This window comes from Accipiter gentilis, chromosome 9 (assembly GCF_929443795.1).
Source record: "Accipiter gentilis chromosome 9, bAccGen1.1, whole genome shotgun sequence".
NCBI classification, from domain to species: Eukaryota; Metazoa; Chordata; class Aves; order Accipitriformes; family Accipitridae; genus Astur; species Astur gentilis.
This window is the reverse complement of record NC_064888.1, coordinates 20,515,544-20,534,202: the sequence shown is the minus strand read 5'-3', so window position 1 is coordinate 20,534,202 and position 18,659 is coordinate 20,515,544. Positions and strand designations below refer to the sequence as shown.

The following is an 18,659-nucleotide window of genomic DNA, read 5'->3' as shown; positions in this document are numbered from 1 at the left end:
TACCGTGAGAGCATAAAAAATCTACTAAGCCAGTTTATTCAGCTCCCCAGGGATTTCTCCTGGGGAGGTGAATGCCTGCATAGCAAACATTCCCCAGAACAGTGGGACATACCCCTACAGCCTGCTGCTTGCCAGGGGTGGAAGGTTGGTGCCTCAGCCCACACTGCACTCCTGCTGCTCCTGCAGCTGGGACTCCACCGTGGAGCAATGACAACTCTGCAGATGCCAGCACACCCAAACTTCTTTAGTGCCTTCTAGAGTGGCCTCCAAACAAAGAAGACAGTGCTATTTGTTTGGCCTGACCTCCATGTGGGAATAAATAACAAATACGTTGCAAAAAAAGGCCCAAGTGTTTTTTGGAGTAGGACTCTGTTATCCTGTGGTAGGAATCCACCCAGACATGTGGCCTGCTCACTGTGGGACTGCTGCACAAGCTATCTACCAGTGCCTGGGTTTTGATGACTGTACTGCAGTCATGCCAGCCAGCTCAATCCATGGTGGCATTCGCTTAGATATAGCATTTGGTGGCCTTTGGCTTAGACATAGCAACTTCTAGCCTGTAAGTCATCTGGAGGGTTGACTAGACTAGGGGCAGGGCAGGCAGCAACAGGGAGGGAGAACTGGCTATGCTGATGGGAAAAGAGCCAGCTCTGTCCTCCCTCTCCTCAGGAGTGAGTCTGGATTTCAGTGGCAGTTTGACTCCGGACCACACAGATGGGCCTGGGAACGAACTTCTTCCTTCCCTTGCCAGAGTCACCAGGGCTTTTTAGAGTTATAAAGGAGCCCTAACTATTTGCGTTCTGAGCATGCATAGCAGGAAGCCAGGCAGACAACATTGCCTCTGTAAAGCTGTGGAATTCATGACTTGGATAACAATTCTAAACTGAAAAATTTATACTCATGTCAAATGCAAACCTTTGTGGAAGCTAAGGGTTGGAAACTCCCTGACAGTTTATTTCCTTAATAATGTTTTCTATTATGAACTCTACTGGGGAGCAAACTCAAAGCTTCCCAAGCAGAACAGTCCTTCCTCTTCTTTAAATATTCAACCAGATAACTGAAAAGCATTACTGCTTGTAAGCCAGTTTCTCTTGTTCTCCACTGTCTAGCTCAGAATCTCCCTACCTCTCTTTCTCTGTCTCTCTTCACGCACATCCCGCACTGACTGAAATACACATATGATCTTGCATACTCGAGTCACCCAGCTACCTGTCGTCTCTGAACGGGGCTGATTGGTGTTTTCTCTGGGAACACAAATATAAAATGGGAAGAGAGATGTGATAAGAAAGCACTATTTGATATAGTTCTGCACTACCCCAAGATGAAGCCAACTGGTTACGTTATTTCCAAACCATCTGATCTTGGCTCCCAGAGGGCTGTGAGAAGCCTGCCTTTGTCACTTTGCTAATTCAAAGTGTGCTGATTTTGGCCCATTGGAATTTGCCCAGGCACCTGTTGGCTGCAGACAGGGTGAGATAAGGCCCTGGCAAGGGACCAGGAGCTATTCTGGACACCTTGTACAGGGGGTCACTCATCCCACTTAATCACAGCTAAGGTATAGGGTGAGCACATCAGAAGGCACCGGTGCTTTCCCTAAAACCAAGGGAAAGATGCTACATGCTCAGGCTTTCCTCCTCTGAGTGCTGCCCACCTCTGCCCCCACTTTACATATGCCAGCAACCAGCATGGCTGTCCCTCCCCACTGCTCACAGTGCTTTTCAGGGCTGTAAAAAAATAAGATCTGCCAGGTCCCGTCACCAGCCCCTTATTTCCTAAGGGAGACTTCTGTTTTGGCAGTAGTGTGGACTAGCTGAGACCCCACACAGCTTTGCTGCCTTTGTCTTTATATGATTCATTTACAGCTTGAGCCTCATCCAGTATGCACTGAGGCAATGGGTTAGCTTAGCACAGGTAGAACTAGGGATGTTACTTGGGACCATTTTTGTGCTTAAATTTGAGCCTGGTCTCCAGAATTCTGCTGGCTTAGAGACTGCCAAAGATGCTTCTTCCTGTACAAAGGACCTCAGCTACACACCTCTTATCTTTGTGGAATTCAATTCACACCCTGTCAGACTACAATGGCCTGTTTGCAGGCTAGCCCTCACGCTGCCAACATTTCCCTCCATCCTGAGGGGCAGGGGCAGGGAAGTCTGCTCAGTTCAGCCCCAGGGCCAGGCACTCTGGAGAGCAGCACAGAGACAGTGCAAAACTTTACACCTTGCAGTATGGAGAAACCAAACGCTTCCTGTGCCTGCTGCCTTTCTGCTAGGTGTGGATAGGTGCTGCACTGGGTGAAGCCACCCGTACTGTCACACCACCAGCACTTGGGTTACCTTTTCACGCAGATGTTCAGCATGCCATTGGACGAATCGATGATCTGCATGGCAGTAGCATGGGAGAGGCCAGCACATGACTTCCCATTGATAGATACTAGCACATCATTTTCCCACAGGCCTCCGCGACACGCTTTGCTTCTCTTTCGGATCTGGAAAAGCAGAATAGAGAGGATAGGGATGAAGGGAGGAAGAGCAGCTATTTAGTTCAGTTGCTTGTATCCTGCTGGCCCTTCTATTACCGTCTCCCTGACAGAATAAATTAAGGCCTAAGACTACTGTGCTGCTAGGGTGGAGGACCAGTCCTCTTCGGTGAGCCCTGGCTGTGTCTTTCAGTCTCTGTATTCCTGTTAACTCCAAGAGTCACTCTGCTGAGCGTAGCCCTGACCTGATTGAGTCCTTCAGTGCAGGTGAAAGACTCAAGAACATCCACGTGCCCTTCTCCTCTCATTCCCTATCTCCTAAGTTGCTTAGGGAGTCTGTGTTTTGGAGAGGGAACAGAAACTCTTTCCAGACTATCCCTGTACATGGCTGTGTGTCCCACTGTACACCCCAACTGTGTTTCCTTGGTATGATTCCTTGACACCCCTGCAGAACTCCTGCAGGCACCATCTTCTGGGAAGCTGATATTGGGAAGAGATGAGGGCTCTGAGGCACTTCCTGCTGTCAAGCATTCCTGCTCTAATGGCTTTGGCCAATGTATTGCCAGACATCTGTATGAGGCCATATGGTGTCCTGTTACATAAGTGTAAACTTGAAGTAAATCTTTAGCCTTAACAGGAGCTGTGCAGCATATGCATTACTATGTCTGAAAATGGAGTCTGGGTCTATAGTTCCAGGCTAGTTCCTAGATCTGGCCTCTCATGGTCATCTTACACCAGGTGCTTCTTCTCCCTTTTGTTCTATGATCCACCACTTAGTTAAACTTCTTACTAAACCCCCCAACCCAGCCTAGCCTTTCTGTTAGGGCAAGCAGGCAAATCAAATGCCCAGTCAGCCCAAAAACATGGGACGTCTCCAGTATAGGCAAGCAATGGGATAGTGTTGTAGTACAGGTTGGTACCCATAATGCTCTCATTTTGCACATAAAAAAATAGCCGAGCAAAAACACTGGGTCAGGGCAAATCAGGCCCATGCTGGATTTGTTGATGCTTCTAGGCTATTTCTTCAGATCTTGCAGTTAAGTGAGAGACAAATCAGTGCAGAGCTGTTTAACAGAGGGTGGAGTGAACAAACTGTGGCAGATACCTGCAGAGAGATAATACAAAGCAGGGCACCTTCTTCCATATCTTATAGCCATTGTGCTTGAGCAATGAGACTCAGCTATTAAATTGCACAAATTACTTTGTCCGCACTCCTTTGGCAGCCCCAGGAAAGAGAAGTGGGTGTGAGAGGATTGCTGCCCTGACATTGTTCTTGCAAAGGCAGGAGAGGAGCAGGAAAGGAGAGAGCAGGAGCCCTGAGGAGGTCCTGCACGGCTGACTGGTCTCATGGCCCAGGCCCCCTGCACCCATGGGGTGTGTGCATACCCAGGGCTCAGCACTGCTGGCCTGCACTGGGGAGGCAAGAGCAGCACTCCTCCCAGGTCAGCCTGTCAGCAGAAGATGGAAAGAAGAGGGCTATCCTCCAAGTTGTTTGTGTGTTCACTGGCACTTATCACTCTATAGCCTCTCCAGCTTGACCCCAAATTTTGCGTGCATTCTTAAAATAGGGACTGGCTCATCCCAGCTGCCACATCCATCAGCCTCTGTTATTTTAGTGCTTTATCTCCCTCCTTGTTAATATAAGCCTGTAATGAGAATGCGTGGGTCTCTAATGAACTACTGCTAAAGAACCACTTTTCTGGTGTTACAGTATAAATGGTGCTTCCTGATAACCCCTCAAGGTGCAGCTGTTAAGAAGAGAGAGCAGACACATTTTTCCAGTGCTACCTACCAACACAGCAGGTAATGCAGAGAGTTAGGAAGCTGAAGAGAGGTTAGAAGGAGGGTCTCATTCTGGTATTCCCCAAAAGGCCAATTGCTGCTCCATGGCCAAGTGCTTGGTGCTCAGAACTGGATGGGAACACACTTGCTGAGTATCTCTCTCATGGAGCGAGGGGACTGTGGGTTAAAGGCTGTCAGCAGGTGCTCAGAGCATTCCTCACATCCCATCATACTCCTCCATGCTCACTGAAAGCAACTGGATGTGGGCTGGTGACAAGCCAGTAAGCTTCCTGCAATCCTCTGGTTCCACAGCACTGAAGGACTTTGCAGGCAAGTATTTGGGATTCCCAGGCAGGGAGGGTAAGGCTGTGTTCACAACATTGCATGCTGCTGCTTCAGGCACCTTTAGATCAGAGTAGGCTGGTGGGATGCAAGCTGCCCCACACGGGCTGAGCAAAGTGAACAAGCAATGCATTTCTTTTGTGCCTAGTAAAGATGTTGGCTCTAGCTTGGTCTGTGCTCAGATTTTACCAGGGTGGCAGAAGGCCCATGCACTAAAGCAACTGTAGTTACTTCAGTGCTGTTGCAGAAGCCTGCAAACTAGCTCTATAATCCAGGCGGGGACTTCTCCATTTCTCCGTTCCTCTTTGGGTAAACAGGACCAGGTCTCTTCAAGTGCAGGAAGAGACCTACAGAGTCTGAAAATAGCACATAAATGTTCCTGGTTGTCAGTCTCCCAAAGATTTATAAACTCCTCCCTGGAAGTTAATGAATCTGCTCCCGGGGCAAAGGGAAACAAACTATTCACAGCTTCATTTTAATGACAAACCTCTACCCCACTGCATTTGCCAGGGAGGAAAGCAAAGGGTTTAAAGGCAGACGAGGATTGTGCAGGGAGAGAAGGAAGAAAGCACATCATACAGAAAGGACAGGACTTAATCCACAGCCATGACAGTAGGGTGCAGTGTTCTGGAGGCTGGAGAGCCACTGGAAAGAGACCAGCACAAGCCTGCCAGTTTTTTATATGACTGCCAGCACGGTGCTGTGGAAACCTTTAATGACAACCCAAGCCTGCACATCTCGCTCACAGCGAGGGCAGCATTGAGCCTTTGAGGACCCAGGCCAGGGTAGCTGCCTAGTCCAAAAGCCAGACTTGCTGCCCACCCTGAAGGTCAGGCTGCCCTCAGGCTCAGCCACTTGCTCCACATGTCCAAAAGATGCCCTCTCCTGGGCACCCAGTGAGCCACATGAAGAGTCACTATCAGAGAGCTTCTACTTAGGCAGCTGACAGGTTGGAAGGTGTCACCCAGCAGCTGTTCTGAAGAGATGGGAAAGGATAGGAAAAGCAGCATTTCAAAGAGAAATCCTCTCTGCTTCCTGTAGCAGATCCCTGGAGAGTTATCTTGTGCAAGCAAGTGGCAGCACTGAGGGACTCTGACAAGTGGTCAGGGCTAGCCCCAGACCTGGCCCTGGGGGGACTGCACTGTCCAACCTTCTAGCACATACTGCGAGGACTGACCTCTCCTTTTGCAAGGAGAACACCACAAATTCTCCGAGGGTCTTGTAACTACCTGCTTGTTACACTTTCCACTCCATACCTCAGTGGACACAATTCGCCATGGCACACCTTGGCTCACATGGGAGGAATGTCCTTGTTTAGGTTTTAGCTGTGTTTAGGGAGTCACGATTTTGAGGGCCTTAGTGATTTCTGCTACTGGAAATACAAATCAGTGTGGAAAACTGGAACTATAAAGTAATGAAACACATTTACTCAGAAGATTGTCCATCTCACTGCTCTCTCAGCAGGGCTTCTGTTGTGACAGAACAGCTCTTGTCAGAGAAGTTTGGGTGTCCGCAGCACCTAACTTTCCTTCGTTACTTTGACCTCCTCCTCTCATTGATTATATTGAATCAGACCAGAGGGAAAGGACAGAAGCAGCTGAGGGGAAAAAGGGAAAAGGGTGAAGGCAACAAATGAGGAGGAAAGGAAGAAGAAAAGGTCTTGAATGGAAGGCCAGTGCTAGGGAAGGCCAGGGCTGAGATCAGGCTTTAACAGTACAATACAAGTTTCCTTGTACAGCCCTGGGGAGACAAAAGGACATGCTGATTATTGTACATGTCTCAGGGGAATTCAGCCTAGCTTTCAGGAACAGAATGCAAGAGAGGAGGGGGTCAGATGCAATTTGGCAGCATCTCTCCTTCATTAGGGACTATATTTAGACGGTGGTATGTGGGGGGTGAACACACGCTGGAATGCTAAGAATAGAGTAATCCTGATAGTAACTCAGTGGCTTCACCTCTTGCCTGAGTACAGCCCAGGGAACCTGCCTTGAAACTTTGCAACTCCCTGCTGGCGAGCACTGCTTCTTCATAAGAAAGAAAATACACTGTGGGTAGTCAGAAGTGGTTTGCAGTGCATTTTAGGAATAAGCTGTAATAGGTTCATGCCATCTTCCCCCTTGCGTCCCCAAGGCACCTCCTGTCTCCTCTCATAGGGAGAGCTCAGTCTACAAGGTAGGAAGACAAATTACATTATCAGCCTTCCCCTGATCTCCTAAAATCTTTCTAGCAGCAACCTAGCAAACTCAGGCCAAGTCAGACTTGTATATTGTATACAGTTCATCTTCCTATCCAATGCACCTTCCACTCTCTGATTGCATCTCTCATCACACTGCTGCCCCCCTTCCCTCAGCAGCTACAATGCCATGGAGTCCAACACTCCATGGCAACCTGTCAGGGTTTAAATTTCATTCCCGGCCTTATGTGAAATGTAGTCCTGTCACAGGGTTCCCATGGAGAGGTAAGAACTGCCTTGTTGTAGTACAAAGCATTACCAAAAGGGAATGAACTCAGGCAGGAGCTAACCAGCATTTAGGTCAGCTCCTCCCAGAACTTCCTGCTCAGCCGAACCACAAACCCAGTAGTTGCTAGATGCAACTTCTTTCTGAACATCTGTGTTGACATTTTGGTTACTGGAACAGTTTGTTTTTCCCCCAAGGCCAGGGCCTAATATTTACTTGTGCAGGGAAGGATACCCTTGTGGCTAAAGCACTAGAGGGGGATTCAGGACACCTGGATGACTTCTTGTGTGACCTCGCAGAAAACACTGAGAACTGTGAGCCATAAATGACAGCAGCGTGTAAACCAGGACATTTTTCAACAGTCTTTTGCTCTGGCTCTTAAATTTTCTTTGTCTCAGCTGCCCACCTGAACACAGAGATCCAGTAAGATACTTTTTCTGTGTCTTGTCTATTAAGTACATGAATAATATCACATCTTCATGGCAATGCCATATTTTTATTGGAAGCTATTTTACAGGAGAATATTCACTCTAATCCATTATAATTACACTAATCATTACAATTACATTTCTCTATTTAGTTCCAATAACTTCCTGACCAAACACCATATTCCTGTTTAAGAGGTGACACTGGATGACTTGCCTCTTGGTAAAGTAGGTCCGGTGTCTCTGCAGACTTACTTCACAGGCCATCCACAGTGAAGCTTAATTAGGGATTCTTTATGTAGAGAAAGAAGGGAGAAAAAACACACTTTCTGGAATGAACACAGCAAAGGATGGTGGTGAAAGAAGGTATCTTGAGTGGCAGGACAGACTTGGGTGGCTTCAGGGCAAGGGGTTTAGAGAGGAAATGGTTGTGGCAGAGGATGCTGGTGCTGGCCAAGCGATTAAGTACATACAGGACTATTGTAATATGTTAGCACTTAGAGTGTACTGGTGAGGGGGATATTGCTATCCCAGTGTGGGAAAGAGAGAACATCTTCTTCAGTGCACTAGACTTAATTCTGATTTGTACCAGGGGGTACAAGCTGATAAAAAAACAAATGCAAGCAATCAGGGGTTGTTAGTTTTCTCTCTCTGTTGAAACCAAGTGCCTCAAAAAGAGCATTTTGTCATGATAATACAAGGGGAGGTGGGGGGGGGGAGAGAGAAAACCAACCCAAATCAATCCACCTTCTTTGCTTAAGCAAGAAGTTTAACACAGGGCTCATTGTTGGCAACAAGTGTCTAGCCAGAGTTGACTGCAGGTAGATAAAAAGCAGCTTTATCTCCATGGCCTTTTGTTACTTGATGGGATATAGCTGAAAAGTGAATTGACTGTAATACCAGTGACAAGGAATAATGCCACATGTAATAAATATATACTAGAAGTACTTCATAAGCATTTTACTCTCAACAGACTAAACAGCAGGATATCAAGGGTTTTATATATGAAGCAAGGATTCAGAAGGAACAGATATGTTTGTCAAAAAGCACAAGTCCCAGTGCCCACATCTAGCTGCTGAGACAAAAGCAATTGAGTGTTCAGAAGAAACATGCTTATACATGTCTCATGTAGGTCCTTTTCTAGAGGCTCAGCCTTGCTTCTTTCGATATAAAAGATTTTAGGATCAAAATCTAAGCGAATTAGAGCTCAGAAGCGAATCTAGCCACCAAAATGTCTCTTTACAGGGACATGCACTGAACTGGGACAGGAGTGAGAGAACTTTGAACACAGGTCACAGTCATTCAGAGACATGGCTTCAGTCCTCCAGAACAAGGTGTTCTCAACCTTAGCACTGCATTCTGGTACTGTGTTCTAAAGGGCAGCAAGGATATGCAAGCTCTGAATAAAACCCTTACTCAGAACAGAGGACTCTTTTCAGCTCCTACCAATTGTTGAACAGCAGCAATCTTTCTTAAGTATAATATGCCTCCACAGTACTTATGCTGAGAGAGGGCAAACCAGGAGAAGACATACCTACTATTATTTTGATAGGATGTGGATATTACCCAAGACAAAATAACACGTTTGCAAAAAGTTATTGTACACAGCATTCATCATATTTGCAAGTGCGGGCTACTGTACCAAAACACAGCACTCACTAACCCTAAGAGGGCCTCTCAGCAATGGTCTGAGGAGGATAAGCACCATTGTTCTGCAGCAGCAAGGACAGGATCAGCCATAGGTACAGATTAGACAAGTAACCCATTCACCTGAAGCATTCCAGTGGAACTTTGGTTCAGAGACCTTCCTGTGCCTTGCAGCATCTTTGTAGGCATCTTAGAGGTATGAATGTACAGGAAAAAACAGGCTCAGCCTTCAGAGGTGTATTCAGTAGTTCTAGCAAGTAGCAGGTTGAATAATGCCAGTGAATGAACCTGGGCTCTGGACCACAATTGCCTGTTTAGTAGCATTAAAATATTGAAATGATCCTTGGCACATATTTGGCTAAGGCCAGCTAATGCTCTTCCAGAACAATCCCCAGGCACAGTTTGGGAGCTAGAACTGACCATTCCCAGAGCCACTGCCTGTGGGCAGCTTGCATGTGGCTATCTTGTTTGGGAGAATAGAAGAAGTTAATTGCTGGGCTTTGTTCTACTCTGTAGCAGTTGGCATCAGTGCCAGAGAGTGGTCCCAGGTACCTTTAATGCACCAGGTATAGATGTAGCTTGTATGGTTTAATCACAACTGCTGATTGTCATCTGTCAAGAGATTGTTCCAGGACTCCTTCCTGCTAATGGGCAAATAGGATGTAAAGTTGGAAACTGCCCAGACTCTTCACCTCTGCAAGGAGGAGAGGAAAAGCTTTTCTAGCAGTGTCCTTCAAACAGGAGTCTTGGACAACTAGTAGAAGCAAAAAGCTTGGGGCAGCACAGCTGTGGTCACATGGCAGAGGAGAAACCATTCAGAACAGTAATGTGTGAAAAGACCAGGAGGCGACATCACACTTTGTCAGGGGCATGATTGCCTCATGTCCTTTTGGGGGAAGGTAGGAAGCGAAAAAAAGAATAAACAGAGTGAAGTGGCTTGGGCAGTGAGAAAGGAATAGTTTAACAAATGGTTAAATATTATCTGAGAGTAAACATAGAGTATAAATCAAGATTCTAATAGTTAGAGGGAACGGCATAACCACTGACCCAGTCCATCCACACAGTCTGCTCTCTGTACTTGCTTTGGGAGGTTGTTCCTGTGTAAGGCTACTTCCCTTGAGGTAGCTCCAAGCCACCGTGAGGCACAAGGAATTGTGAACCAGATCATTAACTGATACAATCAGCAATGGTGATTTGCAACCATGATAATATGGTTTTCTGTTTAGGCTACTTATCTTTGTCCTGGAGGTCCTATTTCACCATCTCTGCGGGGAAGGAAGAGCAGAACTCCCTGGACACCCCCCACACACACATTCTCCCAGCGCACAGTGACTGGTAGGCCTAGCTGCTCCTTGGAAAGTTCCACCGGCGCTGCAGCCTGCGCTCCCTCGCTGGCAGCCAAGGGTGGCACCTGCCTAAGTGCCGAGAGGCCATAAAACATGTCCAGGAGCACTCTCAAAGCTGCTTGAGGCACTCCTTCCACAGTGCTGGCAGATATATTTGGCCCTCCAAAACCAGCACTACTGACTGCTATAGTCTAGGCTGCCAGCAGTGCTTTTTTAGGTGTGACAGTAAACATTTGTGAAAACAGATAAAGAATAGCCTGCCCACTGAAAAGAGGAGAGGAAGAGAAGGTGCTTGCAAATCTGGAAGTCATCAGACCTATTTGGGTTAGAGCTGGCACCTCTAGCAGGAATAATGTCACATGAGCAAAAGTGAATGGGACGGAGCAGCCAGGCTGTGGGTCACAGGGACCAGCAGCACAGCATACAGGCAGCAAGGGTATGTGGCAGAGGAGACAGTAGGAACAGTGAATTGTCAGCAGAGAAACATAGAGGAGAAATTGGGGATATGTGAGAGAGAGGTAAAAAGGAGGTTGTGATGAACTGCTCTTAAACGACACAATTCTTATTTTAGAAGCTATACAATCCTGTGTCACTACTCCCCTAACAATTCACTCCATTGCTGGAGTATTTGTATAGAACAGTGAACCGAAAGAAGCCCCTTCAGTTATCAGAGCCAATTCCCCATTGTTTCAGATGCCATATTATTTACTCCAGTTCATAAACTGATTGCAAAAGGTTTTCAGTTCTTCTAGATCGTAAAGTTATTGCTGAACCTTCCTGGTTAGTCGTTTTGTGCACATTTGAGTGGTGACAATGCTGTCCTATATTTGAACAGTGCTGCTGGTATTTGCCCAACATCTATTCATAGACAGCAATCATATCTTTCAACCTTCGCTAGGTCAAAGAAGCCTTCTCTCCTCTGCTCCTTTTCTACAGCTGCCCTACCTTACTTATATTCATTTTTCTTGAAAGTGGCTGGCTCCATAGGTGGGATATTTCCAGTGAATTCCCACTTGTGCATTAGACAATAACACCAATGCCTTCCTATCTCAGTTAGATATGGCTACCTGAGTGTCATTTGTTTATGTTTGCCTTTTTTTTCAGAGATGCACTATTTTGCTGGCTCATTATCCTCTTGTGATGCACTAATACACCCAGGTCTTTCTCCTCTATTATCAGTACCAGCTGGAAAGCCTCCACTTAGTTCTTCAGTATTACTCATGCACCGGATTATGCTGGAGGTACAAGTGCCTTCCTTACTTTGTATAGTAAGTAACTGGGTTTTCCTCTCATGGAATAAATCTTGCTTTGTAGCAGGATGCTAAAGGCAGGTTTGCATGCACTTGCACCACCTTAAAGCTGCCCTGTTCATCTTCATAAAAATTATTTCCCTAATATAGTTCCATGTTATGTTTCTACTTTGGTTGCTTATGGGCTTAATGCCTATGTCCTATCTTATGACTTTTCTCAGACTAGCTATTTTACATTTTGTTTAGTTTCAAGTGCATTTCATGCACATATACTTATTGCAAAGAAATCCTCCAGAAACCTGACGGTATTGTTCTTCCTTACTCTCTTTTCAGAATGGGTGAATCTTCTCATCATTTATAGCTTCTCCTTGCAAGGAATGCTGTACGTGTCAAGACCATGTACTTTTCCTTCAGCCTTTCTAAAATAAAAATTTGGCACCTATAGATCCTTTTTGTTTCTTGCTTTTATGCTTGTTTTCTTTGTTTCCTGATGACTGTTTTTGGCCAAAGATTTGTTGTATTGCCGTGTGCACCACAGCTACAGAGCTATACCAAATCAGCTCTATTTTGGTAAGGGGTAGTGTAAAATTCCACTATACTTTATCTGCTTCACTAGGCAAGAGTTAAAAGATTGATTAGGAATCACAATAAGCCAAATATGAATGCACAGTAGTTCAACTGATTTCACTTAGAATGATACTGCTGTAACTAAGAACAAAATGGACATTTTCCTTTCCTTTTTGGGTTCTTTACTCCTTATTTTCCCCTTTTTTTTCTCCAGTTCTCCATATTCCAACCCTTCCTAATTTCTGCAATTACTGATGTCCTCTGTTGATGTTTGATCCTGCTATGTATCTGCCTGCCGAGCATATAAATGTCTGCTGTTCTTTCAGCTTACTGAGTTGGTATTTTAACACAACCCTAATTTAAAAAAACATCTATTCTTTCTTATTGAGGGGTCCCCAGACACCAATAAATTTTCTTTTGCTTCTTCTTTGTCTCACCCTTGACTCTTAGAGAATCTGTTTTTATGAGACTGAATTGCTATGGTACCTCTTTCATATACACATTAGTATGGTATTCTTCATATACACATCAGACATTTTTAGCACCCAGACACTGCAAATGATTGTTTGGGTGGAACAAATAGTCAGTATGTGCTCTTGTAGGCAAGTTTAAGACAAAAGGACATTTGCAGTTACAGATCTGGAACCATATAGTCAATTGGCATTAATACTAGCATTTCCGTCTTGCTTATGTTATTGAAATTTGAGCTTATTCCTCGATATCCACTGGGCACTGCTGGAAGAAGCAATGTGTGTTTCCCTGACACTGAGGCAAGCAGAGCTAGTAAGGCTCTGTAAGGTTACTTGAACACAAAGCTAGTTATGTATGACCCGAGAGGCTGTCCACAAGATACATAATTCCAGCACCTTGCTCTAGGCGTGTCCGTGAACACATAACCCACAGGGAGTTGGATGGCACAGAAGCTCTGTGACAGGTGGATCCAGCATGTGAAGATGCAGCTGCTCTTCTACCCCTTTGTGTGGCTGGACAGAAGTTTAGAATTGATACCTTGCTTGGTCAAATGGTTTGAACTACAGCTATGCATCCTTTCAGTCTGAAGAAAAATGGGTTCACACCCCACTTCCAACATGTTTGTTTACTTTAATTAGTTGCGGCCAGTTGAATACTTTGCGCTAGAAAGGACGGTTTAAAATGCATATGCTCACTGTACGTTCTGAGTTAGCTGCAATTTGAAAAAAGCCAATCATTTAAGCCATCGTTGTGAACAGCTTATGACAGAACAATCAAGAAGAGCCCGACCAATGTATTTGAAGAAGATAGAGAATAATGCTGAAAACATTCTAATGTCATTACGTACCGTCTCATCTCAAAAAAAAAAAAAAAAAAAGAAAAAGAAAAAAGAAAGCATAGAGCAGACCCGAAGAATTTTCAGGAAAACAAAAAAAGGATACCAAGAACAGCAATTAGTGATTGATTTTATCATAATCTCCACATACGGAAACAATAAAAAGATGATGATGATGTAACCTTTAGAAAGAAGAAAGGCAAGAAGACCTATGACTGTGTAAATCAATCATGTAAGATGATGAATTATGCAGGGCTTTGTAATACAACAAGAGAGACTCAAAACAGGAGATCCCACTTTGTGCAACATTTCATCTTTGGAATGCCTGGCTGCTTGATGTTATCAAATCTTCATTAGGAAACCATATAAGATTTAGTCAGACAAGTAAAGCACTAGTTGTTCACAAATAATTATCTGTTTATGTGTAGGGTAAACCACCAGGACTGTCAATTCTTATGTACTTTGTAGGGCATGCTGATAATCAGCTGGGGTGAAAGAATTTCCCTCCGTATTGCATTACTAGAAAATTAGATGCGTTCATGAAGTTTACAACTTCCTCTAAAACACCTGCAGGAAACAAAGGAAATGGGAAGCAGGAGATGGAGTGACCATTAATCTAGTCTGGTCTAGCAATTCCTGCATCTCTACGTTAACTACAGTGTATATCATTTCTATATAACTTGTTATACTTGATTCATTTCCCAAATTAGATTTTTATCACTCTTTTTCATCAAGAAAGGTATACAGAAACAATTTGACTTGGCATCCGATGGTAAGCATCTTTCTTTAGTGTTACTACTATGACTTTTCTAGTCTAGAAGTTGAAATTGCCTAAAATGATGCCACTGGAATCCCCTGAGACACCAACCATATCCACTCAATTATCTCCTGGCACCTATCAGATATTCATGCCTGTATGTCCTATCACATTTTCTCCAGGTTCATCCATGTTCCTATTCTGTCCAAATAGCTTTTGCTGTAAGAACAGTATTTCTGTTCTGCTAAGCCAAAGTTTTCCTGGTCTCATATGAACACTTCTCTTTCTCCCCAAGAGTCCTTTGCCAGCAATCAGCTTACTAATAGAACCTCTCATTTATCTAATCTGTCTTTCCATAAACACACAACACATTCTTCACCCTACTAATGAACATTGTGTTGTTATTTGACCCTACCTCTGCTAGGCAGGCTCAATCTCAGTGACACCTCCCTCTGACCACACTTGCCGGTGCTACCCAATGGCACCAATCTCCTGGATGGAGGCCAAACAGAGCGAATTGCTAATCCACGAGTCCCGGCCATTACAAACCAATAGATAAACAGACAATACTGACCTGTTTCTCTATGCTATATCATATGGCTACAATCTCTGGTCAGGCTTCTTTAGCAATGGGACCATTCCCATCTTTGGCTCCTAAAATATCCAAACGGACAGTGCTAATGAGGTTAGAGTTTTGGAACATGCTTTGCAGGCAGCATTTTGGCTTCATGCTGCTGGTGTAAATAGCAGAATCCTAACTGCAGAAGAATGAAGGGTTGATCTTTCAACTGAAAGAGCCAAAAACTGAGATTCAAACGTTTACTCTCCGTGTTGTGAGAGGAGGACAATTAGGTTACTCCATGACTCCTGGGGGTTTATTCTCTTCTAAGCAGTTTACATTCAGGTATGATCTTCCTGGGTTCCCGGTAAGGATCCATAAATCCTTTCTTTGGAGACTGTTTAAATGATGTTGCCTTTAAGACAGTGAGTATGTACGGTCACCTGGATGCTGTTAAATTCTGGACAATAATAGCCCAAAGTGATAATTACAAAATCAAAGTCCTGCTTGAATTATACTTTGAGCCTCAAATGGATATCAATTCTATTTTCCAGAATTAATTTTTTAATGCAATATCCAAGTATTGTAAAATATATATATATATATTTGTATTGCTAGGCTTAAGGTATGACACCCAGTTCTGGGTGAGAGCTACTTCTAGTTAATACCTTTCTGGAAGGGCTACTAATCCTTGAGAAATATTCCATTCACCTTAAGGTGCAACTTAGCCTGGGTAATGGCTAGTTCATGCTGCTGCTCAATCCCAAGTAATCTTTGTAAGACACTCTATCTCCTCCCTCTTCAGTCCAGTCCCAGTTTCTTGTCTATTGGGGGAAAAAACGAGAGTCAAAATAATCCTAGATCCTACAGAGTTTATGCGGCCACTGAAAATCCCATTTTCCTAACAACCACTGATGCCAGATACCTGTTTCAAGGATATTGTTTTTTTCTCTCTAGCACCTGCAGCTCTGTGAGTATGCACAGAAGTTGTTTCCCTGGAGAAAAACTGTCTTTCGCTATGTAAGAAACATCTACTTCAAGGCCAAGCTATGGGATTCCAAACCATTTGGCAGAACATTACAGGCAAACACTCCTTGACCTAGGGTGAGCCAAATGACACAGAACATTTCATTTTAAAATTCTGTCAGAGGCACAGTCTACTTAAGGAAACAGAAGGAGCTGGGCATAACATTTTTTCATTCCTGCTGCTGGGTGCCTTCCAGTGAGACATCCCAAGATATCATTGTGTCAAGGCTAATGCATCTGTTATAAGCTTAATAAAGAGGGCTTTTTTAAAAAAAAAAAAAAAATTCACTTCAGACAGTACTGAGAAAGTTTCACCAGCAGAAGAGACCCCTAGAAATGCATGTCTATTTTGAAAGCTGGAATATAATAATGAAGTGTCAGGGACAGTTGAACCAAATTACAAATACGGCTTTTGTTGCTTTGATTTAAATTATTTTTTCTTTAGCTGGATGTCTTGCACAAGTACTGAAGCCTCCATATTTGAGCCCTTTTTCCTGCACTGTCACTATGGCTATATCTCTGCGGACAACTGGGGAGAGTTGTACAGATTATGAAGTGTCTGAGCTGTACAGACCTGCACTGAAGCAGGTACTTCACCTGACACTTGTTGCTACCTCAATAGCATCTATTTCAGGACCTGTATCCCACCCCACACCCTGCTTGACAATTCCACCCAAGTTTTCCTTTTAAGATCTGCTGCTACAGTAAGGCTCTCCAGCATTCCTTAATGGTAGTGGAAGATGCCTAACTCAGTAAGGATATCTGAGTTCAGCGGAACAACTCTGCCCTCACAGTTCACATCTCGAGGTCCTACCTTTGACACTTGAAGGGGTCTTTTCTGCTCTGAACCCCCTTGCAGCCGGAAGCCCCAGGGGGCACCTCCAGACAGAGTGATGAGCATTTCTTCTTCAGCTCCCATGATTTCTGGGCTTTGGATATTTTGTCTTCCCAACTTCAAAACAGACTCCAGTTATTAACAGGTGATAACTGCTACTCCCATCTTCACACCACAACTCTGCAGTCCCCCAAAAGGCCCTCTGCTCACTTTCTCCTTCAAGTTCACACACACGCAAGAGGAGAGTTGAGACTGTCAAGCCCAGCCTTCCCTGCTCTTCTGGACTCTCAGCTGCTGCTCTGCCTATGATTAGACATTTGATTCTGCTCTTGGTAATGGGCCAGAGTTGTCCTACACACATGTCATGTCAATCTCACCCTCTGTGCCCCCCCACATACACCATGGATCTCTCACCAGAGTGTGGCTGAAAATAGCGCACCTCCTGTCTCTCCAGAGCTTTGTCCGACACTCTTAAAGCTGGATGCATTTCAGTAAAAATTTTATTTCCACTTCCCATTCCAAATGCAAATCCTAGTCACCCACCACTCAGGATTCATTAGTATGAGTTTCAGGCAAGGACATGACACAGCCACAAACTTGTACAAGATCAAATGATAGCACCTGACCCTGAGAAACTGAACAAAACCAGCTTGCAAGTGATGTGTTCTCCACTTGTGTTTTCTCCGTGCAGCTAGTGTTACTACACAGTAGCACTACCTGTCTGCCCTGAAAACCACAGGCAGACTATAGATGTAATGTGCTCCCTCTGCAGCTTGCAGCTCCCTGGCAACCCCTACGGCCACTCCTAATATTAGACACTGGGACCAGAATAGCCAGGATTAGCTATCCAGATGGGATTTAAACAGTTCTCTGCAGGGCACTGCATACAAAGACTCCCCAATGGCCAAGAGAATGGCTTTGGACCCAGGTCATAGAATCGTAGAATAGTTTGGGTTGGAAGGGACCTTTAAAGGCCATCTAATCCAACACCTCCTGCACTGAGCAGGGACATCTTCAACTAGGTCAGGCTGCTCAGAGCCCCGTCCAACATGACCTTGAATATTTCCAGGGATGAGGCATCTACCACCTCTCTGGGCAACCTGTTCCAGTGTTTCATCACCCTCACTGTAAAAAATTTCTTCCTTATATCTAGTCTAAACCTACCCTCTTTTAGTTTAAAACCATTACCCCTTGTCCTATCACTACAAGCCCTACTAAAAATCCTGACCCCACCTTTCTTAGAAGCCCCCTTTAAGTACTGAGAGGCTGCAGTAAGGTCTCCCTGGAGCCTTTTCTTCTCCAGGCTGAACAACCCCAACCCTCTCAGCCTTTCTTCATAGGAGAGGTGCTCCATCCCTCTGATCATTTTTGTGGCCCTCCTCTGGACCTGCTCCAATAGATCTGTGTCTTCCCGTAACTGAGGAGTCCAGAGGTGGATGCAGTACTCCAGGTGGGGTCTCACTAGCACGGAGTAGAGTCCTTCACTGTTTTCTCTTTAGGACCACAACAGACAAGACCTCTGGGCTATCCCAAGCCACCTTGATCCCTTGGAGTTGTAGGAAAATTAAATCCATGTTCCCCCTTTGCTACAGGGCTTAAAATGTAATTTTCTGTTCAGATCCCAAGGACAAACATCTCTCTTCCTTATTCTGCATGCGCTTAGCTCTAGTGACTAACAAGCATCTTGCCAATCCCTGCAATACCCTCGTAACATTCAAAGGACGCAGTTTTGCTGTGACACCATCACTCAGTCGACTACTCCACTGCCAGTGTTGTAACACCACTCATCCAGCGCCGCTGCACGGAGCTGCTGGCCCCATACCAACACGTTACTAGGTAGCGAACAGATCCTGCACCACCACTGCATTTCGGTGCAAAACTG

At 44.9% G+C, this 18,659-nt stretch overlaps 1 protein-coding gene across 2 annotated transcripts in view; it reads right to left on the bottom strand.

The window, feature by feature from the left end:
* SYNPO2L (synaptopodin 2 like) overlaps window positions 1–17,097 on the bottom strand; it is a 36,283-nt gene extending 19,186 nt beyond the window's left edge. Inside the window, exons 1-2 of one of the 2 annotated variants that reach the window (XM_049809770.1) lie at window positions 16,757–17,097; window positions 2,334–2,485 (exon numbers count right to left, since the gene is read on the bottom strand). In XM_049809770.1, coding sequence (XP_049665727.1) covers window positions 2,334–2,485; window positions 16,757–16,861 — 257 coding nt within the window. In that variant the 5' untranslated portion in view covers window positions 16,862–17,097. Of the gene's footprint in view, window positions 1–2,333; window positions 2,486–3,581; window positions 3,682–16,756 lie in introns of those variants that run through there. The other variant, XM_049809771.1, reaches the window with a different exon arrangement.
* Between the last annotated feature and the right edge of the window lie 1,562 nt (window positions 17,098–18,659).